The sequence below is a fragment of the Nelumbo lutea genome, chromosome 6, assembly GCF_056320005.1.
Source record: "Nelumbo lutea isolate HS-2025 chromosome 6, American lotus-T2T, whole genome shotgun sequence".
NCBI lineage: Eukaryota > Viridiplantae > Streptophyta > Magnoliopsida > Proteales > Nelumbonaceae > Nelumbo > Nelumbo lutea.
The window spans coordinates 14,969,342-14,995,981 of NC_142689.1; the positions used below are offsets into that span (position 1 = coordinate 14,969,342).

The 26,640-nt window shown below is 36.0% G+C and overlaps 1 protein-coding gene across 5 annotated transcripts; it reads left to right on the forward strand.

Annotated features, from left to right (window-relative positions):
- The first annotated feature begins 6,651 nt into the window (after positions 1–6,651).
- On the forward strand, positions 6,652–24,795 carry LOC148847535 (3-hydroxyacyl-[acyl-carrier-protein] dehydratase FERN, mitochondrial-like). Of its 5 annotated transcripts, none has more exons than XM_088951572.1 (7): positions 6,652–6,975; positions 7,510–7,590; positions 8,030–8,212; positions 10,885–11,156; positions 11,393–11,508; positions 11,627–11,740; positions 24,354–24,795. In XM_088951572.1, the coding sequence occupies exons 4-6, from the start codon at positions 10,905–10,907 to the stop codon at positions 11,733–11,735; spliced, it is 477 nt and encodes a 158-aa protein (XP_088807698.1). In that variant the 5' UTR covers positions 6,652–6,975; positions 7,510–7,590; positions 8,030–8,212; positions 10,885–10,904; the 3' UTR covers positions 11,736–11,740; positions 24,354–24,795. The 5 variants fall into 5 exon arrangements, with proteins under 5 accessions (XP_088807698.1, XP_088807700.1, XP_088807701.1 ...); XM_088951574.1 differs by having other exon boundaries at positions 6,712–6,975; positions 11,139–11,156; XM_088951575.1 differs by lacking the exons at positions 11,393–11,508; positions 11,627–11,740 and having other exon boundaries at positions 6,712–6,975; positions 11,139–11,156.
- The last annotated feature ends 1,845 nt before the right edge of the window (positions 24,796–26,640 follow it).

Sequence of the window (26,640 nt, forward strand, 5' to 3'; positions counted from 1 at the left end):
TTGATTCCAAATACAGAAAGAGGAGGATCTTTTCATAAAGATTTTGCAGATTTAGGTATCTAATATATGATATGACGAGAACCATTTCTTGTCACCTCTTCAACCATAACTCTCTCTTTGTCTCTCCATTTAAAACATTTCAGGGATTCTAATCGATAAGGGTAGCTTTTCAGCCTTAATATCAATTAAAGGAACACACTTCATATAATAACTAAAAGAGGGCAACTTTTTTGAATAAATATAAAAAAAGAGCGGTTGTATACAAAAGGAGAGCATCGTATGAGATACAATTCGTATCTCCTTTTTTATGACAAAATTGCCCCTTTATTAATTTTGAACAAAATCTTCCAATCCTCTTTCCCTTCTGCGTGCAAATGTTTTTTTTTTCTCTCTCGAGTATCCATCTCTTCCCTACTCTATAACCGCTTAAATCTCCCTACATCTCTCATTCTCTCGAGCCTCCAATCTTCTCTCCTTCTTTGTAATCACTCGACTCTCCTTACATCGTTCTTAATTCGTGATTGTGAATCTATGCTTCTCTCTACATCTTTTAGTTCTAAATCGCTTATTTGAGTGAACGTTTGCACACTTGGGTTCTCTACTCGGGAGTTTCTCTTCACCTCTGCCTGGTAAGATATTTATTTATTCTCTTTTATCAGTTTCTTTTTCAACCTTACTTCGCTACTTTTCTGGGTTTATTTGCATTGCTTTCAACTGCTAGGGTTTTTCCATTCCAATGTATTCAGTAATAATGGTTAAAATAATTGTGAGCAGGTCTAGGAATTGTCTCCATTAAAGACTCAAGAGGTTGTTTGTTCCTTTATTTTTTTTCCATTTCTAGGGATATTGAAAACTCTACGAAATATAAAGATATTTCACTGCCTTATTCTTTTATTCGGATCTCCGTTATTTAGTTTCAAATGGGTTTACTTTTGAAATTACTGTACATATAATACTACATAAAAATATATATACACAATCGATGAGATCATTCTATTCCCTTTTCTTAATTAGGTTTTATGCCAACTGGGTTTTCTTTAAATTAAATTGTCTCCTTTCCTTCTCCTTTCAAACTTGAAAGTTGTATAGTGATACTTATAAGACTAAAACAAGATGGCAAATATATGGCAAATATTTAGGAAAAAGAAAAAAAAAAAAGAGATTCACAAGATGTATGTCTTCTCTTCTAAAGTTTGACTCCAAGCGCTTTATCATCAGAACTATCGATAGTGGTAGCTTTACAGCTTTACACATTAGTTTGGTTAAGTTTGCTACATAAAAATCAACTAGCACTCTTCAAATGTTTATAATAATGGTGATAATAATTATTGCAGAGTGTTGCGTAGAGGTACAACCGAGTACCAAGAAATAGCTTTTTTAGACACAAAGCACTTCGGGAAGGTAACTATGTTTTTCTTCTCTCCTTCTATCGAGACATCTATTTTAATAACATCTCTCTTTCACAGCTCAGGATAATCATATAATTTATTTTTTGAGTTCTTCAAGAATGCCTATATCTCTATTTTTCTCACATTTAGGGCTAATTTATTTTTTGAGTTATTCAATAATGTCGATATCTCTGTTTTTCTCACAGCTAGGGCTAATCATATGATTTATTTTTTGAGTTTTTCAAGAATGTTGATATCTCTATTTTTTGAGTGTTTAAGAATGTCGAATACTTTCACTTATTTCTCTAAAATCATTCACAACTTTTCAGGTGTTTTGATAAAACTATTGGGAGAAATAGTGAATAAGTTGCTTTGGAGGGAGGGATTGTTTAGTTCTCATAGTTTAGGCAGCCTAACATGATGGCAGTGCATAGATTCAAGATGGTGAAAAGAATGTTTTGATGGGAGCGCTATTGACATTAGGATACATTAAAAGTGATGATAGGATAACCAATTAACCATCAATGTTGCCAATGTTATCTATCAAAAAAATGTTGCCAATGCTGATTGGGAGAGGAAGTAAATAGTGGTTACTGAAAAACCACAAAGGGATTGGAAGAGAATTGAAGATGGTGTGATAAAAGGCTTAAGGTTGAAATCCACCATGATATTAGCCCTTTTTGAGAAGTGGCTAATGTTAAATCCTTTTGGGTTTGGTAACTTTCATTCCATTGCTTTCTATATGCAATGCTTAATTGGTGGTTTTTTTATAAAAAGTCTTGCACAAAGTAATGAGGAGATAGATTTGGGTACTTGCAAGGCTTAATTGGATGGTTTTTTCATGAAAGTCTTGCACTCACTAACAAGGAGAGAGATTTGGCTACTGCTTGTGATCGTATTCTTAAGAAAAACTAGGTCAATGCCTTAGGTTTGCTTTTGCAGTTTTTCATTAATGATATAGGGAGGAATTGGGCATTAGTTGCAAAAAGCTCTACTTGGAGGGATAAGCATGCAGTATATTGGAGATCCCATGAAGAAGGTTTTACCAAGTTAAACCTTAATAGAGGCAACTTAGTCATTTTGGAGCCATTTGTTATTGGCTTGTGTTTATAAATGCAGGTTTGATTCTTGCTTTACCCTTGGCCCCCCTTGGAGTGGGGGAAGTTGTTAATATTGAAGTCCATAAATTCTAAATAGGGACAGGACTTTCAATAGAGATAAGTTTTAATGTAATACTAATTGTTGCAAACAAAACCAATAGGAGTGGGGAGAAATGTAAAGTCTTCATAAGCTTTTCATATGAAGGAGGTCATAGGTGCATAATCTCTATAAACAAGCTTTGCATAAAAAACCAATTTCTGATAGGGATGTTGCTACACAAGTTGTTGCTTAGATTTAGATTTTGGAACATTGGTTTTTGAAAACAAAAAAAAGTTAACGAACCCAGATTAGTAACAAAAGCGTAAATAAAGAAACTCTCACTTGGCCCCTACATCTTTGGATTTAGGGTTCAGAACTTTTCTTGGTTTTTGAAAACCTAGAAAAGTTACTAAACCCAAATCTGTCCATATTAGAAAAAATTTGTCTCCTTGGCCATTAGTGTCAATGTATGCATTATATGTATTATTAACACAAATGAGTAGAGAGAAATTGTCACTTGTCCCATAGATCTTGGGTTTACGGCTGAGAACCTTTCTCTGTTTCTAAAAATCAAGAAAATTTACGAAACCTATATGAGGGCAAGTTAGAATAATTTTTCATCAACCTAGCTACCGATGTAAAAGTTTACATGACTCAGATTAGTAACCAAAGCACAACGAAAGAAACTCTCACTTGGCCCCTACATCTTTGGATTTACAATTCAGAACCGTTCTTGGTTTCTGAAAACCTAGAAAAGTAACTAAACCCAAATGTGGTCATATAAAAAAAAAAGAATTGTCACCTTGGCCATTAGTGTCAAGGTATGCATTATATGGATTACAAACCTAAATGAGTAGAGAGTAATTGTCACTTGTCCTCTAGATCTTTGGTTTAGGGTTGAGAACTTTTCTTGGTTTCTTAAAACCAAGAAAATTTGTCAAACCGATATGAGGCCAAGTTAGACTAATTTTTCATCAATCTGCCCACCGGTGTCGAAGTTTAAATGACCCGGATTAGTAACCAAAGCACAAACAAAGAAACTCTTACTTGGCCCCTATATCTTAGGATTTAGGGCTCAAAACCCTTCTTGAAGAAATGTTACTGAACCCAAATGTGACTAAATCAGGAAAAAAAATTATCACCTTGGCCATTAGTGTCAAGGTATGCATTATACGGATTAGTAACCCAAATGAGTAGAGAGTAATTGTCACTTGTCCTCTAGATCTTTGGTTTAGGGTTGAGAACATTTTTTTTTTGTTTCTGAAAACCAAGAAAATTTGTTGAATCCATATGAGGCCAAGTTAGACCAACTTTTCTTCAATTTGGCAACCGGTGACTCGGAATGGTAACCAAAGCAAAAAGAAAGAAACTCTCACTTGGCCCCTACATCTTTGGATTTAGGGTTCAAAATCTTTCTTGGGTTTTGAAAACCAAGAAAAGTTACTGAACCCAAAAGTGACTACATCAGAAAAAAGAGTTATCACCTTGTCATTAGTGTCAAGATAAGCATTATACGGATCAGTAACCCAAATGAGTAGAGAGAAATTGTTACCTATCATATAGATCTCTGGTTTAGAGTTGAGAACTTTTCTTGGTTTCTGAAAACCAAGAAAATTTATCAAACCCATATGAGGCCAAATTATACAAACTTTTCATCAATATGGCAACCGGTGTCGAAGTTTACATGACTCATAATGGCAATCAAAGCACAAAGAAAGAAACTCTCACTTGGCCCCTACATCTTTGGATTTAGGGTTAAGAACCTTTCTAGTTTTTGAAAACCAAGAAAAGCTATTGAACCCAAATGTGACTACATTAGAAAAAAGAATTATCACCTTGGTGTTAGTGTCAAGGTATGCATTATTTGGATTGTTAAGCCAAATGGGTACAGAGTAAGTGTCACATTTCCTCTAGAACTTGGGTTTATGGCTGAGAACTTTTCTCGATTTCTAAAAACGAAGAAATTTACCAAACCCATTTGAGGCCAAGTTAGACAATTTTTTCATCAATTTGGCCACTAGCGTCGAAGTTTAAATGACCTGGATTAGTAACCAAAGCACAAACAGAGAAACTCTCATTTGACCCCTACATCTTAGGATTGAGGGCTCAGAACCTTTCTTGGTTTTTGAAAACGAAGAAAAGTTAATGAACCCAAATATGACTAAATCAGAAAAAAGAATTACCACATTGGACATTAGTGTCAAGGTATGCATTATATGGATTAGTAACCCAAATGAGTAGAGAGAAATTATCACTTGTCGTTTAGATTTTTTGGTTTAGGGTTGAGAATTTTTCTTGGTTTTTGAAAACCAAGAAAATTCACTGAACTCATATGAGGCCAAGTTAAACCAACATTTCATCAATTTGGCAACCAGTGTCGAAGTTTACATGACTTAGAATGGTAACCAAAGCACAAAGAAAGACACTCACATGGCCCATACATCTTTGTATTTAGGGTTTAGAACCTTTCTTGGTTTTTGAAAATCAAGAAAAGTTACTGAACCCCAAAGTGGCTATATTAGAAACAAAAATTGTCTCCTTGGCCATTAGTCTCAATGTATGCATTATATGTATTATTAACCCGAATGAGTAGAGATTAAGTGTCACTTGTCCCTTAGATCTTTGGTTTAGGGTTGAGAAATTTTCTCGGTTTCTAAAAACCAAGAAAATTTATGGAACCCATCTCAAGCCAAGTTAGAATAATTTTTCACCAATCTGGCTACTGGTGTCGAAGTTTAAATGACCCGGATTACTAACCAAAGCACAAACCAAGAAACTCTCACTTGGCCCCTACATCTTAGGATTGAGGGCTCAGAACCTTTATTGGTTTTTGAAAACCAAGAAAAGTTACTAAACCCAAATGTGACTACATCAGAAAAAAGAATTACCACATTGGCCATTAGTGTCAATGTATACATTATATGGATTAGTAAATCAAATGAGTAGAGAGAAATTGTCACTTGTCACTTAGATCTTTGGTTTAGGGCTGAGAAATTTTCTTGGTTGCTGAAAATCAAGAAAATTTATCAAACCCATATGATGCTAAGTTAGACCAACTTTTCATCAATCTGGCTACCAGTGTCGAAGTTTACATGACTCGAAATGGTAATCAATGCACAAAGAAAGAAACCCTCACTTGGTCCCTACATCTTCTATTACCAAATGGAGAAAGCTAAAAAATTGGGTTGAAGACCCCATTGAAAGATTTTCCAAATGCGGCCTACTTAAAGTTCTTCACAACCCTCCTAAACGGTATGGATGCAAACGATCATATCAAATTCAAATTAGGGTATATTCAAATACGATTCGATACTAGAAATTGTAGATATGATCTGATCATCTCATAAACATTGATTTGAACTTGAATTTAATAAGGATGCCAAATATCCGAATCTAATCCAATCCGATTTAATTATTAAAAAAATTAATGAATTATTAAAAGGAAAAGGAAATATAACAAATTAAATAAATAATAACAAAAAATAAAGAATTATCAAAAATAAAGAAAAGAAGAACACAAGTATTTTCGACCCAATGGGATGATTTGAATATGATTTTAATTGGATCACATCATCCGATCCAAAAATCCAAAATGGAGATATCCAAATCCATCAAACATCAGATGGGATATCTGGATCATGGTCCAATCCATTTGCATCCCTACTAAATAGTCACCAATTTTTTTTTGAGGCTAGAAGTAGGGCTTTTCACAAATAAATCCAAACCGACCAAATCGACCAATCCGGTTTGACCCAACTTGATTAAGTTGGTTTTTCTTCACTACTAGTTGGTTTTTGGTTGCAAAGATGAATAAACTGATAATTCGGTTTGGTTTCAGTTTTCATGTGTGAAAATCGAAACTGAACCGAATCGAGTTATCTGAAAAAAGTATACATTTTGAAAACATATATGTTAAATATAGATATTTTAGTTTTAAATAATAAATATATATCTGAAAAAATATATATTCTGAAATATATCAGATATATATTTCTGAAATACATATTTCCAGAAATTAGAAAATGTATATTATGATATATTTGTATATATGTTTTGGTTTTAAAAATATTTCTAGAAAATATATTTTAAAATATTATATATAATATTAGCACTTTGAGTTCATATGCATTGTACAAACTTCAATTGAAACCTAAATCGGTTTTGATTTAATCTAGACCAGATCGATTGAAAAAACACTACTAAACCGACCCAACCCGATCCGTGAACAGCGTCGCGTTGGATGTTGCCAAAGGCCCCCAATCGAGGGTAAAAACGAAACTTCGGGTTTACAAAAGGAACAAATTTTAGGGCTCCATTGATTCAATTTGTTCCTGAAGTGAGAAGCAGAAGTGCAAACTGCGAATCTTCCTCGAGCTTGATTGAGAACGAGAAGTGCAAACTACCGCCATCGTTGTAGTTTTTGTGAATAGCCAAGACCAGCAGATAGGTATGCTTCTTTTTCTTCTTCTTCTTCTTGGATACAGGCCGCCGGCGAAGCAAACAGGTCACTTCTTGCAGGCCATAGGCAAATTCTTCTCTTATTGAGAACTATTAAGTACAGGTTGATGACACATTAACAAGAGTAACAAAACTGTGTTTTTGGGGTTAATGATTGGAAGGAATTTTAGAATATGACTCACCACAACTGTTTGTGATTGCATTTTCAGTTTCTCAACTTATAGTAGATAGTGACTCCTGTTTTATGACTCCCATCTCAATTTATTAGATATAAATACAGAACATTTATTTATTTTTTCAAAAATAATAAAAAGAAGAAAGCTATTGGTGCTCAATTTCTGTTTATATAATTTAGCCATTGTCCAAACTACTAGAGATAGCTTTCCATGGAGATGTCAAATGATGATGATGACATCTCACTATAGGGTCAACGACCTTTCTTCTTCCTTTTAGCCTTTAAGTAATACATATGTAAATAATGGTAAAAAAGAATTGACATCTCACTACCAGAATCTCATGCCAGGATCTTTGCTTTTCGAGCTTCAGAACGGGTCGAAGAAATTCAGTATTTTGATGAGATGCTGATTTTATCAATCTTCAATTTGTGAGTTTTTACTTTGTTTAGTTCAATTTAATTGACGAACCCTTGTAGTTTTTCTTTGTTCTTATTGATTAATTGTGAATTTATGGTTTTTCTTGTGAGAGAGCTTGATTTTCAGTTGCTTTTTTATTTTGCTTGAAATCTAGGGTTTATGCATGTAAGGTCTATTTTTGAGAATAAGTTGTAATTTTTTCTAATAGAGAAGAAATTGTAAATGATATTTTCTGCAACAACAGTATGGGTGGATTAGTAAATCTGTAACTATGATACACTGTTGTCTCTTGAAAAATACTGATAATATGAAAAGGTGCCATTTCATTTCCTGTAATGTTTTGATATTGGGAGACTGATCAAAAAAATGTTCTGATATTGGGAGCTTTATGATCATCAATTTTTATTCCTTTTTTATGCTTATTGTGCTTATGATGTAATTGTTTAACAGGTTTTGTTAGAGGTGCTTGTAACAATGTCGAGGCCCATGGTACTTGTTTTTCTGCTGCTGGTACTCATTATTACATCTCAGTTTGAATGGAAGCAACAACTTGTGAATGATTTTGAAACAGCCCCTAGTATTTCTCAGAAGCATCAACAGATATCAAAGAGGGAAGAAGCTGTAAAAGAAAAGGCAGGTCATTTATGTGCTAGTTCATTTTATTACCGTAAACTACCTCTCATTCTTAGTTTCTTGGTTTAATTTGGATTTTTAGACTTTGTTAATTTTGGGTGGTTATAAAATGAATAGAGTAACATTAGTGCAGGTACTTTTAACAGTTTAACTCATAAAGGAGCACATTTATTATGAATATTAATTGTGAAACTTTGAAGTGCATCATAATTAATCATTTCATTGACGACTGCTTGAGTCTTCAACATCTGTATGTAAAGCCATTCCATTTCTCTTTACTGGCAGATGGACAAATTCAAAATACACATGCAGTTACACATGAATGTACACCAGAATCAGTTGAATATGCATTGTAAACCCATCAAAATACCATTCATGTAGTTTTGTTTATAATGTGCTTCTTCCACCATCTCTAGTAAAATAAAATTGTTAAAAAATATAAAGAGAAAGTACAAGAAAGGTGACCAGAAGTCACCCGAGAGAAGAAACGAAAGATCTAAACCACCCACAACCTGACACTCCAGAATCTGAAAAACTACCCTAACTGAGAAAAACCTCGACAACAACTAACTCAAACAAAAACACAAAATATAAATTCTGCTCTCCCAAACCATCCTCACCATACAGGATTTTACATATTTCACCTCTTTCCACCAAATAATCCTCCTTTCAACCCGGTACACACTTTTGAAACAGGAATAGTGAGATGATTTTTTCTATTTCTGAAACATCTCACTATATTAGGAGTTAGGACCCTCTGAAAGAACCTTTGAGTCAATGGGATTTGCATTGGTTCTTTCTTACTCTAAAACTGCATTTTTTTTTCTAAATTCTGTTATGCAATCTCATTGCCCTCTTTATCATCTTCCTCTACTAAGTTGAGATCTTTTCAATTGCCTTGAGGCTCCTTCACCCTGAGAGCCGTGAGTCTTCCACTTCAAAATCCACCGTATCTTTCTTAATGGGAAACCTTTCTTCCAACTTCATGAATGTTTTCTTGATGGGAAACTTTTCTACTATGTTTTGTTTAGGTTGTGAATTACTTGATTTATGGCCTTCTGCTTAAATTTGGATGGGGTCTGCTTTTATTCTCATTGACCTTGGATACAAGGACATATCCATGGCTTTGATTTACCATTTTGACCATGATTTTTCATTTGTTATTAATTATCATTTTTTTAATAAAAGAAAAAAAAAGTCTTGGAATGGTTTACCAGACAAATTGGGTAGAATGGGATCTTATTGAATTCTTTTTTTATTGGTATAGATTACTAATAAAGTTGCGGAAATGGTTGCTAGAGTTATTGGGAAAAGGAAGCAAATTGCAAAAAGGAAAATAAAACAAGTTAAGAATTGGAAAATTAAAGATGGACTAACATTTATTGTAAAAAAGGAATAATGGTGATAAAGTAGGATTTAGCAACCAAAATCATGATATTGAACAAAAAAGTAGGATGCAAATTCTAGAGGTTATGGATAGAAAATCTATAAGGTGAGAACAAGAACAGAAACACAGGGACAAATAGGACTTCGGAGGAATTGCAATTCCACACTTCCACTAGTTGAATCATGAGTGTCATCTATCATGTTGCTTATGTTGGTGTTTTGATGGATCTATGCACCACCAAATAGAGCTAGAAGAGTTGCTCTTCTACTTTCAGTGGATTTAAACTGCATAAAATGGCAATGTCAAAGGCCAGAAATTTATTTGAATTTCTTATTTTGTCTTTTTCAATAAATTCCTTGATTTTCATGTAGGCTTCTTTTCCTTGTTCAAGAACTTCAAAAGACCTTAACATATGGAAAGAAAAAGTAAAATCAATAGAATCTAATAAATCTCTTCTTCAACTGATTTTCTATGATTTAGTTTCTCATCTCATGCTGGTGATCTTTCCTTATTCTTCTCGAGGGAATGAGAGTTTGTACACTTTTATCTATGCTCAGCATTAAAATATTGCATCACTGCCCAGCAGACCAAAAAAATAGGAAAATGGGGTTTTCTTGCCTGCTTATCACATTATCCTGGGGTGGTTGATTGAATCAATTAAAATTTCTTTTAATCTTGTCAAAAGATTGGAGTTCAGGCATATTTTTGACATGGAAAACTGAAAACTGAGGATTCAATTAGAATAACAGACTTGTAGCTTAAGCTTAGCATCTTTGATTTTTATCCTCTTCTTCATGCATCTGGAATGAAATTTCTTTTTTTTTTTTAATTTCATCTTGTGAAAAATGTTCTCGAACAATTCTCATGCAATTTTTTGTAACGTACATGATGCTTAACCTTCAAACATTATGGTTTTGAAATGGCTAAACATCAGAGATGTTGGTCCCACCCAATGGTATGTAAAGGCCAAAATACATCACAACTAGTGGTGCCTAACTTGCCACTACATTTATATTTGGTTCTCATTTTCCAATGATATTCTGCACTGGTTGTTACAGCACCATCTTAAAATACATCTCATTTTCCAATGATATAGAGAGAATTCGGTTTCCACACTGAGTTGTAATATCACCAATCAGGAAGGAAGCACCCATAGTGCCTATTTTACCAGATAGGCGATCTCTGACAATTAGGTTGGAGATAACTTCCACTTGTTTGTGTCCCATTTTGCTAAGAAGTTTACAAGGTTGCAGAGAGATTGATTAAATCTCATTGACCATTAAAGCACAACACCTCTAAGACAACATGCTTCTGAAGCGCCTAGCTTGCTTGAGCTTCTCATCATCTGCTGCATCTCGTATCTTGAAAATTGGAGATGTTCTAAAGCATTCAAGAAAGTTCTCTGATCTAGATGTTCTTGAGTACTCGAAGCTAAGCCATGATTCAAATCCTTTGCATTTTGATTCCAAATGTGCTAAAACTGCTGGATTTGAAGATCGACTTGTTCATGGGATGCTTGTTGCTGGTCTCTTTCCTCAGATCATTGCTTCTCATTTTGTAAGTTTATTTATGTCCACCTTTTTTTTTGTTTATATTAGCTTTCCTTAGGACAGTTTTTTTGGCATTAGTGTTTGGTAGACATGTTTTTTTTTTAATTTTTATTTAGAGTTTTTTAAGATTGAATGAAATTTGTTGAAAGGGTTTAGTTTTTGTTAAAAGGGTTGGATTTTCCCCCCTTTTGCACTAGAGCTGTTCAGAGTTTAATGGTCTGAAATGATTCAATGAACGTGTAGCCTGGAGCTGTGTATGTCTCACAAAGCTTACATTTTAAGTCACCAGTCTACATTGGAGAGGAGGTCATTGCAGAGGTTCAAGCAGTTAGTTTACGAGAGAACCGGAAGAGATACATGTTTGTGCCTTATCCTATTACAAAATCGTGTAGCTCCTTCTCTTCCTTCAGTTTATGGTCAGTGTTATTGAGCAACCGTTGATGAACTTATATATATTATAACCTTCTGAATGTGCAGAGCAAAATTCTCAACAAAATGCTTTAAAGATGGGAGGCTTGTGCTTGATGGAGAGGCTATGGCCATATTGCCAACTCTGTCCATGGGTGAACAACAATGGCCAAACTGATGGAAGTCAGATTCAGCCCATAAATAGAGTCCCTTCTTAACACTGTTGTGTGCTTCATAATTTTTTTTCATGAATATAGGAATTTGCATTTCTTAACTTATGTGAATGTGAAACAGATGTCACTTCTGTTACACTAGAGAAGGGCTTTTAGGAAGTCAATGTACTATAGTACTACTAGTGTGAGTGCCATCTACTAACGTGCCTAGCAAATTAAGTGATCATTTGTTGCCATTTCTAGGAAATATGTGCATTCAGTGTTACAACCCAAAGTTGCAATTACATTCTTGATCAGTTATTGCAATCTCTAAACCATAAGCTTTGTGAGACATACAAAACTGGATTCATACATGCTGAATCATTTTGGACCATTAAAATCTAAATCACTATCAGGCTTTGGAGTTAATTTTTTTTTCTCAACTTTTCTTTGACACATTTATCTAAAAATTGCCATCTAACATGTTGGGCAAATCTGGTTTGTCACTTTGTCTTATAAAAAGCCAAAATTTACATTTTTTTCCACCGGAGAGGAAGCATTTTTTTTTATCAGTAATTGTTAGTAACTTTATTGATATTTTAAAAAGAGCGGTATATACACAGTGATATGCCAGGCACCCCTTCATTTGGCCTAGTCCCAGTAGCCAACCATCTGTTCCTCCTCACAATTTCCTAAGTTCTGTTTGTTTGCAGTGCAAGTCTGAACCTGTAAAACGTTTTTACCTGGTTCAGTTTTACATCCATTTTTGTAACTATGATTTGCACTCCTACCTGATTCGAAATTTGCATTATATCATTTGCACTTGTTGGCAGTGCAAATTTTGCATCTCAAAAACTGATGCCTTCCTCCCACCTTAATTCTCTCCTATAAAGTGGGGCTTCATGGGGCTATACAACCGGGGTAGCCTGTCCCCCAAACCCATAAACCTCCCCCCCTACCCTGGTGACAGCAGAATTTGATCCCAAGCCTCAGCTATAGCCGGTGAAAGAAGGGAACTTATCAACTGAGCTACCATCAGATATCAGTTGGTTCATGTAAAGCGGGGCCACTTCCTATTTTGCTCCTCTCAAACAAGCAACTTTCTTCATGTCTTCATTCTCTACATATGAAGTCAAAATGACCTTATTTCTCAAACAAAACAAAGTCAAACTTGAAGCAAGATTAAACTAGAATTTACAGTCAGCTATTTACACTTCCATCTGTTCACAGTTCACACTAGTGCACTGCAAACAAATTGAAAATCTTAGGGAATCAAACCCCTGTGCAATTTTGTATCACAGAAGAGGACACATTGATTTTTTTTTCCATTCTTCATTCAATTGCTTGCTTTATTTAAAAAAAAAAAAACATGGTAAGAGAGATCTGTGATATGATTTGTGAGAAGCAATGATACAAGAAAGAGGGTATCTATTTGGGACTTAAAGTGCATTGAAGTTGAAAGGCAAGGATATGAATCATGTGTAGAAGAGCCTCTTATCTCAAGAAAATACTCGATTGTTTATCAAAGAATCCCTCTTTTGCTTGAGAACTCTGTTGATTATTGAGGAATAGAAGTACAAGCAGGACACTTGAAAAGTATGGATCATGAATGCCTGATTTTTTAGGCTATGTTATGCATACACTGAACCAGTGGAAATATGCACTCCAGTTTCTGTGCATTTGTTTTGACATACAAATTTCTCTTGAAAAAGGCTGCAATTGTGTATTGAAATTCTTGTTTACTCTCAAGATGGGTGCAAATTTGCTTCTAAAATATGTATACAAATTTGCACTATCCCATGAGTGTTATAAATAAGCTGACTTCTAGGCATTTTCTATTCTGTCATTTCACTTGTCTAGACAAATGGGTGGAAAAGGTAACCACATTAGGTCTTGGGGAACAAGTGCCAATACAGCAGTTAGAGGAAATCTACAGTGATTGCATCGTGGTCCCCCCCGGAGGCTGGGTGGAAGAAACTAAATTTTGATGGCAGCTGTCTTGGAAATCCGGGCCTTTGGGCATAGGTGGGGTAATAAAGGGAGAGGATGGAAATATGCTTGCCTTGTTCTCAGGTCCTATTCAGCAAGGTGATGTAGTGAGCTCAGAAATGAAGGCAGCAGTGTTTGGTGTTGAAAAAGCCAAAGAAATGGGGATCAACAGGCTGATTGTTGAAGGGGATTCAAATAATTGTTGTAAACTGGCTGAGGAAAGGGAAGGGAATAAGTTGGTAGTTAAGGAATGAGTTCATGCACTTCAAACAGGCTTCTAAAGACATGGTGATTCAGATAAGATGGGCTAGAAGATCAACTAACAATATGGCTCATGGTCTAGCTAAGCAAGGAGTTCTAAGATAATCAATGTTCTGGGCTTAATCTAGCTAGTAGAATGTTTCTGTTGGCTTACCTTTTGGCTGTCATGTAACTTAAAGGGATTGTTTTTGGGTTTGTTTGGGGATGTGGACTAAGTGGAATGCTTGTCCACCACAACTTCTTGTTGTACTTAATCTTCTAATTAATTAATGAATTTCTGTGTTGCTGATAAAAAAAAAGGTAGCCACGTATACTCCCTATAACAAACCTACAAGATGAGTACGGTCATTAGTGCATGGATGAACTGGGTTTATGCTCATGGTTTTCACACCCATTTGCATTTACTATGATGCATGTTTTGCATCACAAACAAAGACATCCTTAATGGCATTCCTCTGTGCAACTTTGTATCTTATTAAGGACAACAGGGGATTCACCAATAGTTGTGAGCCTTGGGCCTTAATGGTACTTTACTTGGTAAAAAAGTTCTTTTTCCAAATACTGATAATGCTTGGCTCAGAGAATGGTCTCTGGACCTCTTTGCAAACAATAATCAAAGTATAAAAATTAAAGCGCACACATTGTTTGATGAACAATAGCTGGAAGTTTTCTTGTATGCATTAATTAAAAGTTCCTTGATATGCAGAATTTTTGCCTGTATATTCTATTAGGTGAAATTCTATGAATTGGTAGTTTTTCGACCTCTATGTTTTTGCTGGTTAGTTCTTCAACCTTTACATGTGATATACTTATCAACATATGATTGTCAATCCATGCTTAAGTAGAGGTATAAATCGGGCCGGGCCAGGCCTGACACGATGGTCTGTGCCGTGCTAGGCCTGGGGTTTGAAGTCTAGGGGTCGGCACGACATGACACGATCAAGCGGGCCGTGTTGCCCGCGACACAACCCATATATACTATTTACATATATATACATAATATTTATATATTTCATATATTTATATATATAACATATTAATAAAATAAACAATTTTTTCAAATTTATTATACTAATTTATTTAATTATTGTATATATAAGCAATTGTATACATCAAAATTCATATAAAATTTAAATTTTAAGTTTTTTTTTTCAAAATTTTAAATAAAAAAGAAAAAGTAGCTTTGGCCCGACTTGGCCCAAGGCTTGGCCCATGGGCCAGCTCGGCTTGCGGCACGGCATGGCATGGACCCACACGGGCCTGGGCCGTGGGCCGTGGGCCGTGCTGGGCCGACTCCTAAAATTTTCACCGGGGAGGACGGCATGGTCCACACTTTGCGCGGGCCGCCTGCACGCCGTGCCGTGCTGGCTCGACACGACCCACTTTACACCTCTATGCTTAAGGATCACTATAGGGCCTTGTCCATGATTCAAGCTACAAATGCTGGGTAGAGTTTAAATTTTCTTGTATGATCCAAGGGTTCATCCACCATTGGGTGGTATATATTTTGTGGACATTTAGATGATTCAGCTTGTTGATCATATTTTCTATTTGATAGGAAATAAATCTCTATGCAGGTGGAAAATGGCCTTTGATAATGTGCAAATAAGGAACTAAAGAATCTTTGCAGAGAGAGAGGAATAAGGAAACCATTAAGGAGGTGATTTGTTCCAGGGTATTCCATTGGCTTAAATCAATTGATCTGTTCAACAATGTCTCAATAGATGATTTGTCAAGAAAATGGAAAGAAAATGCCTTTTCAGCCCCAGTTCAAGAGGTTGCAGCTCCAATTTGGTCCCCCCTCCAAACGGATTCTATGTTTTGAACTTTGATGGAAGCAGTATTGGCAACCCAGGGCCTTCAGGTATTGGGGGTGTTATAATATAAGGGACGAGAAAGGGAACATCACTGCTTTGTTTTCAGGTCCAATTGAAGCGGGTGATTCTCTTAGAGCTGAGATTTTGGTGGCGTTAGAAGGTGTTCAGAGAGCTAAGGACATAAATTTGGGGAAGCTAATCATTGAAGGAGATTCAAAGCTGGTGATAGATTGGCTAAAGGGGGATAAGGCTGGTCTGTGGGTGTACAGAAATGAAAAGAAAATGTTCAATTGGCTGACAAAAGAAATAGAAAATTAAAATAGTTTGGGTTAAGAGATGTGCGAATTCCTTTGCTGATGGGTTAGCAAAACAAGGGGTGAACAGGGAAAATTTGTTTTGGGCTGAACTGTAATGTTTTGTCTTCTCTCTTTGTTGGGGAAATAAGAGAGGTTATCTCTCGACTCTCCCATGTAATCCTGTTTCTTTAATCAATGAAATCCATTGTTATTGATAAAAAATGCCCTTTGATAATATGCAGTCTTCTTCTGTGTTACTTCTAATGAACCCAAGTAACTTCTTAGTAGAAGCCCTTTACCCTAAATCCAAATTTCTTTGCTTTAATTATGGCCAACCCTAAATCCAACTGTCTTTGTTTTAATATAAGATTAGATGCCTAATAACATGACAAAATGAATCAATCAATTAATTTGGCAAGCTCATTCATAACCAAAATATTCTATATATTTTATTAGAAAATATTAATTTAATATTAATTCCCCCAAAATTAATTTTATGTTAATCCAATATGCTTTGCATTTGATTAGAAAATTAATTTAATAAATATAATGATCAGAGCTATTTGGGGAATTAGGGGGAGGAGTTGGGCAGCTCTTCTAGTGGTAGGAGCTTTAGGAGGGATCATAATAATGTGGAGAGAAGAGGAAGTTTCAGACCTTGAAGTGGATGGTGGGGAGCTCTCTATCACCATCCTTTTCACTAATAACACCGACGGCTTCAATTGGTTGTTGACTGGGGTGTATGGTCCAAATTGTCCATCAGAAAGAGCTGGACTTTGGGAGGAGTTGGACTCCCTGCATGATCATGTGGATATCCCATGGTGTCTCGGGGGTGATTTTAGTGTCACAAGATTTTTCAATGAGGGATCCAATGGAGGGAGATTAACTTGGAGTATGGGAGACTTCTCTATCTTCATAGCAAGGTTACAACCTCTGTGATCTCCCACTAAACAATGGGAAATTTACCTGGTCTAATTTGCAGGTGAATACAATTCGGTGCAGGCTTGACAGATTCTTTATGACTTCTAATTGGCTGGAGCATTTTCCAATTATTGTTCAAGGGTTTAGACCTTGTTGCATCTTTGACCTTTGGCCAGTTGCTCTACAAGCTGAAGTGATAGGAATAGGTAAGACCATTTTCCGGTTGGAGAAATTTTGGAGTTTACACAAGGACTTCAAGCAAAAAGTGTTTAGTTGGTGGGTGGATTTCAAAGAGGAAGGTTGGGCTAGTTTTCGGTTTTTGCAAAAATTAAAATTTAAGAGGAAGTTAAAAATCTGGGGCAGATAGGAATTTACGTCTTCTGGAGATGAAAAAATATGCTTCTCTTGGAGATAAAGGATCTAAATAACAAGGAACAATCAGGGTTAGTAGATGAAGACTGGAGATCGAAAAGGGAGACTTTAATAACTTAGAAAAGGTAGTTGGAAGAGAGGAAGTTTTCTGGAGGCAGAGATCCAGGATTAGATGGCTGAAGGAGATAATTATTCCAGTTTCTTCCACAATTATGCAAATGGGAGACAGAAAAAAACTTGTTCACCAAAGTGAAGGTGGGTCAAAGGGAAGTAGAAGATCCTGAAGAGATTATTGAGGCTTTCCTAAATAAATTACTTCAAGAAGTTGTACACAAAAGAAGGCAAAGAAGACCTTTTTTAAGTAGCTGGGATGCTCATTGCTGTTAGATGACAAGGCAATGTGGCTGGAAAGATATTTTGAGGAGGAAATTAAAGAAGTGGTGTTTAGCATGGAAGAAGATTGAGCTCCCGGGTCAGATGGTTTCCCCCTTTTTTCTATCATTCGGCAATTGTTAACAAAGGCAACAATCCAACCTTCATTTGTCTAATCCCCAAGAAAGGTGATACTTTGGAAACTAAGGATTTTAGGCCTATTAGCTTGGTTGGAAGCTTGTACAAGGTTTTGGCGAGAGTTTTGGTAGGAAGACTAAAGAAAGAGGTGGGATACCTAGTTTCTTCTAATCAATTTGTTTTATAAAAGGAAGGCAAATAGTGGACAACATCCTAGTTAGTAATGAATGTGTGGAGGATTAGTCTCTTCCTTGATAAGACAAGGTCCTTGAGCTTGAAAAGAGGCTTTGAAGTAGGAAGAGAAGTTATACAGATTTACATTTATTATTTGCACATGGTATCATTGATTTTTCAGAGGCTGAATTAGAGAATATCACTCATCTAAAGAGGGTATTTCAATGCTTTGATTTGGTATCTGGGCTCCAAGTTAACTTCTCAAAAGTAGCTTGGTGGGAATAAACATGGAGGATACAGAGCAATTGTATAGATTCCTGGAAGTTTTGGCATGTAAATTGGAGAACTTTCCTATAACTTACTTGGGGATGCCTTTAGGAGAGAATCCGAGGAGCACCTATTTTTTGGGATCCAGTGATTGAGAAGTACAAAAAGAGATTAGCTACTTGGAAAAAAGCTACCTCTCGAAAAGGGGGAGGCCCACCCTCTCTCTCTCTAGTCTGCCTATTTACTACTTTTGGTGTTCCTAATTCTTTGAAGATTAAATTTCATACTGAGAAGCTCAACGTAACTTTTTGTGGGATGGTGATGGAGAAAAAGGCCCATCTTGTAAACTAGGAGTAGGTTTGCAAACCAATGGAAGAGGATGGCTTGGGTATTGGGCATATTAAGGAAAGAAACCTGGCTCTTCTTGGTAAGTGGTTGTGGAGGCTCGCTCTTGAACCAAATACGGACAGCCTTCATCAGAAGCAAGTATGGGCTAAACACGAATGGTTGGGATAGAAAAGTCCACTTGATCCGAGAGAATGCTGCAAATCCTTGGAAAGGTATGTCCTCTTGTTACACCATTTTTATTTCCCTCATTAGATATAGGGTGGGGGTGGTAATAAGATTAAGTTTTGGGCTGACCTTTGGTGGGAAAATCAAACCTTACGTGAATCTTATCCCCACTTGTTTTGGCTTAACCAAACCCAACGAGCTACCATTGCCACCCGTCTCCTTCCTTCTTCCTATGGGATTAGTTGGAGCCTTAGTTTTAGAAGACTGGGAATTGGAGATTGCTGAAGTCACAACTCACAAACCTCCTACTCTCGTTACGGGAGGCCTACTTCTCCCTTTCTTTAGACAGCTGTATCTGGATTCTTAACCCATCCAGAAAATTCTCAACCAAGACTTTCTTCAAGGTTCTCATTTCAGGTAAGCAGAACAATTTCTTTCCTTGTAAGAAGATTTGGAACACTCCCCTTCTTTAGACAGCTGTATCTGGATTCTTAACCCATCCAGAAAATTCTCAACCAAGACTTTCTTCAAGGTTCTCATTTCAGGTAAGCAGAACAATTTCTTTCCTTGTAAGAAGATTTGGAACACTCTTGCTCCTTTGAGAGTTTCATTCTTCGTGTGGGAGGCTTGAATTAAACACCTGTGATATATTCCAGAGAAAGAACAAAGGCAGATTTTGTATTTCTCCGCATGTTTGCATCTTGTGCCTCTGAACACTCTGCCTGGTTGCATCTGGTACTGAGATGATGAAAATATGGAATCATTTTCTGCACATGTTTAGTTACAGCTAGGTAGCCCCTGAACATGTTTCAGATCTTCTTAGACAATGGCCTGGTGGGGGCTTGGGATAGAGAGGGAAAGCTTACTGGAGAACTCTGACCCATGCTGTGCTGTGGGGAGTGTGGGCAGAAAGAAACTAGTGAATTTTTTAAAACAAGAAAAGAACCATTGAAGATCTTATTTCTCATATAATCTTCTTATGTAACACGTGGATGACAAGTTCTGAGATCTTCAAAGGGGTTACTAGTGGAGGTTCTACACTCCTTTCCATTGAACCCAGCTGTTGCCAGAGGTCTTCCGGGCAGGGAGGAGGCATGTAACTTTAAGCTGTGATTGAAATGCTTTCAGCAACCCAGGGGAGGCTGGGATAGGAGGTGTGATCAGGGTGGAAGACAGAAATATTTGTTTGGGTTTCAGTGGCCCAATAGGGGTAGTGGACTCTACAAAAGTTGAGATTTTGGCTGCTCTAACAGGTCTTCAAATTTCTAAGACCTTGGGTTTCTCCCCATTAACCATAGAAGGAGATTCTGCAAACATGATAAACTGGTTAGGGGAGAAGGACAGTGGACCTTGTCATTTTATTCATTATTTGGATGAAGCAAGAGATATCATAACCCAATTGAATACAAGGATTAGATGGGTTCCTAGAGGTTTAAATTCTGCGGCTGATGGTCTAGCTAAATGAGGGGTTCATAGGAATTCTTTGTTTTGTGACTGCATGTTACCCTTGTAATTTATTTGGAGAGTCTTTGTCTGCAGCTGTACACCTCATGTATCCTGTGCTTCTTTTTTAATGAAATTGTTAATTTTATAAAAAAAAAGAAAAAAAGGATTTGTGGTCATGCCTATAAAAGAGTATAAACTATTGAAGTAGTCCATATTATTTTGAGTTCTAATATTGCAATCACTAAAACAGTTAATTCAAAGAAATGGTTAGTATAACATTAATTTATATTGTATATAAAAAAGGCTTGGGTCCCATGGTGGGTCAACAACTTAACTGTTTTTTTTTTTTTTTTATAAATGTCAACAACTTAACTGTTTGAGCTTGTGATATTATAAATCATATAAAAAATACAAAAAATATATTAAAATAAAAAATACATAAAAATTGGCCACAAAAATAAGTGTGGTCAATGAGGATTATTGTTATTAATGATGGAAATGGATAAAAATACAAAAAGAGATCTAATATCTAACCTATGACCCACTGCCAGGTCAAACCATTCAAATTCAATGGTTCAACTGGATGGATCACTAGGTTGTTGGCTGGGCCAATATTTTTTTTGTAAATAAATTGCTCACTGACTAAATATACCTAAAAATCTAACTGGGTGATGGGTCATCCAGTCACACTTGGCAGGTTAACGATGGGTTGAAAACATTGATATGTGGTAATGGATTCCAAGGGCTGCCAATTGGATGACAGATGAACTAGGAAAGCAAGGGGTAATGAGGGATCAATTGTATTGGGGCCAACTATGCTAGGATTTTAGATTTTGTTTGGAAGTTAGCCAAGGCTAGCCTCCATGGTTGGGATTTTCTGCCTTGATTTTCTCGTTTTTCACTTTCTATTTAATAAAATTCAGTGCTGTTATTAAAAGAACATTGATACATGGTAATGTTTTAGTTATAAAACAAATTGAGTAAAAGTGGATAAGTTTATTATTTGCATCTAATCTATATAGATGCATTAACAGGATAAAAAAGGGTTGGATTTGGTTTGGGTATACTGGAATTGACTAGATACGGATTTTACCTATGGAACCATCAAAAGCCAAATCTAAATTTGATAAAGCAGCAAGGCCTAGAGGGTAGAGCTTTTCAGATCTGGACTCAAAATTTTTTTGCTGTGACAACTCCTTTATGGCTTCTAAGATTCTTCTAAATTGTGATTGTGTTCTTTTAATTTTTGAAAAAAAATCAAATGAGACAAACTTGCCTGCAACTATTTGAGTGTTCTTTTTATTAGGAAACCAAATCCAATAATATGGAGCATTTTGACACCAACCCATACTTTGGCATGGGTCACTTCTGTGGGAATTTAAATCATTTAGTTTCACAACTCATCTTAAGATGATTGATCAAAAAATAAAATAAAATAAAAAAGCTCATCATAAGATGATTATCACCAGGTAGCTGCACTTTAATGCATATGATTGATCATATATAGAGATTTTTTTTTTACCACTAACAGATCAATGAGAACTTTATTGCTGATAAAATAGGGAAAAGGAGAGAACTTGTTTGGCTGAGAAAATCTGGCAAGCTAGCAGCCATGGCCCATGAAAACCCCTAACTCTGGTTGATCATATACATAACTCAACAAATAAACATGAAACACCTGAACAATTATATATTAAATTGCAGTAAATCAATAAGGCTCTTCACACTCAATAGAGAATTAAAGAAGTATCAACAAAAATTGTGGATAGTTTAGACGCTCTTTAAGTGCTACCAGCTTGAAAGCTTTAAGCACCACAAAAAAGAAGTGGGATCTGCCCTATTTTTGTTTACCTGGAAGGGGTTGGGGTGTAGATTGCAGAGGGGAAGTTGGATATAAAAGGACAGAAGGGCCAACCCTGTTTTTGTTTGCACAAAAGAGGAGGCTTGTGATGTAGATCCAAATCTAGATTGGTAACAAATTTGAGGAAAAACTGAAAAGGAAACAATGATTTCGTGGATTTAAGTCCATCGTTTGGGTTTTTAAGGCTAGTGGCAGGTTGGTGGATGAGAGTTTGCCTAGGGCTATATGGCTGTATGATGTGATGAGCTGAAACTTCTGCAATATAAGAAGTTTTTATGGAGAGAACCCCCCCCCCCCCCCCCCGCCGGCGCCCCCCCCACCACAAAAAAAAAAAGAAAAAGAAAAAGAATCAACACCTTGATATTAGAATGGGAGTTGCTCAAAATAAATGTTCAGGGTGATGACTAAAGGATAAAGATTGAGAGAGAGCCTTGGTGCACATTGGTGCATACTTTTTAAGAAACTCAATGACATCCATATAAGAAGTTTCTCTCTCTAGAGACATTGTTTTAATTGAGAATTAAATGGAATTGAAAGAAGACTTACCCAAAACCAGTTCCGGGTTTTTCTTGTTAAATAATGCCTTTATTTTAATTATTTTCAGGCCTTGGATAGCTTTTGGTGGCTGAACTCAAAATTTTGAAAGAGAAGACTAGACTAGAGAATAGAGAGAAGAAAAACCTAGGAATCACTTCTATAATCACTCTGCTTAGAAATTACTTGCCAAAAGCTAAACAAGCACAAATGAACTCTAAAATTCATTAGCTACATTTTTGCAATCTCACACATGCACACACAAGGCATATATTTATCTTGCAATTTCTTGGATCTTTCAAAAGTCATCCTACCCAGTATATACACACACACATAATAGTTTTTTCTTGTGATACATTTAGACCATCTAGGATCAGCCAAACTCCACCCTAACAAAGAAAACTTGAAATAAAAATTTTGCCACTCATGAAGCAAACTACTATTGGACAAATTAAACACACTAAACATTGAAATTTTAAACATGACTAAGCTACGACTAAAGAAATCAAACTAATAGACTGCATATCACATGGAAAGGTGAAAATGATGTTAACATTTTTATGGCCAGACGCCAGAGCTTAATTCCCAAGAATAACCATCCTGCCAAATGAACATTTGTGGTTAGGTCCTTTTCCATGTAGAATGTCCTCAAGGAATGGCTGTAGCTGTATACAATCTTCATTAGCTGTCTTGTGAATAATTGAGATGACTGCTATTATGTCTTCTTATTCTTCTCCTACTCTTCACAATTAACCCTTAAACCCTTTAACCCAGCTGTTTCAAGTATTAACAATGGACTTATAAGCTAATGTTGTTCTTACTTCCAGTGCTTTATAACTGCAGATAAAAAAACAATGGACTTTATAAGGATCAAGGAAAAAAACCATAAATTAAGGAGGAAATAATAATATAATGATAATACCTGTACATTTTGTAGGGTTTAACAGCAATATAAATTATAATACCATAGTACACCTGATAGGGTGCAGCAACATCCACATAAATAAAGTCTGTCTTGCCATTGGCATGCCTAGGTGGTCCACGCAAGGTGCCAACCAGCTGGTTGGTAAGGTCTCCTGCTGGTCGTAGCAGAGACTTGGGATCGTATCCCGCCTGCACCTGGGTGTGTGTGTGTGGGTGGGGGGTGGTTATGGGTTGGGGGATGGGGTATAAAAAAAAATGCCTAGGTGGTCCACCTTATTCACTAGGCAGGCATTCCAGATGGGCACTTTCCAGACGGGCTGACTACCCCCAACCCTGGTGATTTTGATAAATAACCACCTGATTGGTTATCACTTTTATGATACCAGTTGATTAGTCACCAGTCTTTCTGGTATTGTCTTGCCTGTATCATATATGGGTGCATGTATGCCCCCAAGTGATCCTAGAAAAGTTTGTCACCTAAGCAACAATTAACGATAAAGCCTCCACTCTAGGAAGTTTATTTCAATAATATATCATTTATTCACATTAGAAATGTAAAGCATATATTGTTCTTTGTTCTATACTTGGTAATTTCACTTCTTCTCTATGCTGCCTGTCTGGGTTATTCACTAGTCCTGCTTACATGGTGCTGTCTTTTTCTTTGAATTTCAAAACTTGCTCGCTCAATGCTCATTTGATGTCAACATTCTTTTGGTAATGCTTGAGATGGTTGATGCTATTGGAGTTCCATCATGGCAGATTATCTTATCCCAAGAGAAAAACATTCAGAGACTCGATGAACTTGTCCGAAGTCTTAGGGAACAGCTGCTACAATGCAGGGGAAATAATGATACCATAAACAACTCTCTTACTCCTTTGACTGAAAATGTAAACGAGCTTGAGCGGCAGCATATCCTGGAGGACTAAGTTTTACGAATATGTTTGGTATTTTCTATTAGTAAGACCTCCGTTCTCTGATCAAGCAATTGGCTTCATTGTGAAGTTCTATTCTGTGTAAAAGTTTCAAGCTATTTGAATTGACTTATTGACCCATAGATAAGATATGAAAGCCCTGTTGTTTCCTGCTAATAATCTCTCAATTAGTAGGCGAGGTGCATTATGTACAAGTATCTCAAGGTTTGGAAGAAACAGCTAAACATATGGTCGGCATTAAAGGGTTATTATTGATTCCTTCAAGTCATATGAGATGGGTTATCTTATTTTGAGTTCTTAGTTCTGACATTTTCTTCAAAGCTATAAACAAATCTGACAGGTAAATGCATAAAAGGTGGGGGGGGGGGTAGAAGTAAGTACCTGTTATGTAGCATGTCATACGTCCCATGATATCTACTCCGCCTGATTGTTGTAGTGTTATTCCCTTAGGCTCAGTTTGGAAAGAGTACAAATGCAAATATGTATAGGGTAAAGGGTTCGACTATAATACGAAAAATATATGATATCTGAAAAACGTCTGATCACTCAACTGGAATCAAGAATGCGGTAGCCAATTAGGTGTATTTTATCAAAATTCATGGGTGGATTATTTTCTGCATCATAGATTGACCACCGCACTGACATGCCGGAGGGGATAAAGTAATAGGCAAATAGCCCTGCGTCTCTTTCAATAACACCCTTTTCGACCGACCCAACCAGACATCGTTTGGTCACTCTCAAGAAACAGACGTATTCTCCTTTCATGTTTGGTTTTGGTTACTCTGCATCTCGTCCGGTTTAGTGAGTCAACTCAGATGAGTGGTCTGTCTGCTTAAATGTTATTCATCTTCTTTATCCCATATCATCTCACATATCCCTGATAATCTTCCATGCTCACTTTCTCACATCCTCCTTTCCTTCCTAAAACAATAGTTTTTCTTTATGTGTGCCAGTAATAAGACAATTTTAAAATAAAATCGTAATTTTTAGAGTGTAAAACATGGATTTTCTGATTAATCTTCTTTTAAACAAATTTATTCATATGGCAAAAAAGGGTAATTTTGTGTTTGCCATTATTTATATATAGAATTTAGCAAATGAAACCATGGTTTTTAAAACCAGATTGGAACGGATGGTTGGACCAGAAAAATTGGGAACCACTCAGGTGACTGGTTCCGTTTTTCCCCCAAATCATATTTTTACAAAAAAACCATTGATTTGGTCAGCAAATCACTGATCCAGGCGGTTGAACCGTTCAAACCGTTCAATGGTTTTGACCGTTTTTTATTTTATTGTCAGAACAGGCCGATCATTCAGTTTGAACGGTTAGACCATTCGACCTGGGAACCGGACCCCTGACTGGTTCAGTGTCCGAGTCAGTTTAAAAAACACCGAATGTAACAAATTATATGAATATGGTAAAGATATTTTGGTGTAACTACCTAGAATTTGAGTCACTAAAGTAGTTTTATAAAGAAATAACTAATTTAAGAATACATGTTTGCACAACATCCTATGCTATACATTATGGTTTACATGACATGGTTTTAAGCCATCTTATTTGAAAAAAAAAAAAAACTATGTCAACCTAAATGTGTTTGTATCGAGGCTTCCCAAAACATGAAAACAGGTTAAACCATATAAAAGATTTACATGATGAGAATTTCCAACTACTTTGAGGGGCATTCTTCAACATGGATTGTTTTTCTTGTTGCCGTCTCGAAAATAAATCAAAACCATATCTGGTTTGAAAATAAATTGTTTTTCAGAACAACACAGAAACGTGTTCTTGGCTGTGTATTATTATTTTTTAAATGTTTGAAGAGCAAAGTTTGTTTTTGTTTTAAAAAACATAATTTTGATGGTTTTAGAAACATGATTATTGATTCGTTTTTTAAAACAAAATCATCTTGATTTCACTTGTCCAAACAAAAACCAGGTTGGAGAATGTATTTTTTGTTTTTTTTTTCCTGATGTGGAAATTTTAGAAAACAAATGAAAAGAAACCTTCACATTGTGGAGCACCTGCTCAATTGATGGACCTAACAACATCTCCCTTTTGCCTGAACTTTAGTGGTCTTATACCATTTCAAAAACCTCTTATTGAAAAGAA

What these genes read in the sequence shown, in the direction of transcription:
- LOC148847535 (XM_088951572.1), top strand. Translation starts at nt 10,905, where the DNA reads ATGCTTCTGAAGCGCCTAGCTTGCTTGAGCTTCTCATCATCTGCTGCA. An exon ending in AGATCATTGCTTCTCATTTT is followed by an intron (nt 11,157 to 11,392) that starts GTAAGTTTATTT and finishes ATGAACGTGTAG; the next exon opens with CCTGGAGCTGTGTATGTCTC. An exon ending in GAGAACCGGAAGAGATACAT is followed by an intron (nt 11,509 to 11,626) that starts GTTTGTGCCTTA and finishes CTGAATGTGCAG; the next exon opens with AGCAAAATTCTCAACAAAAT.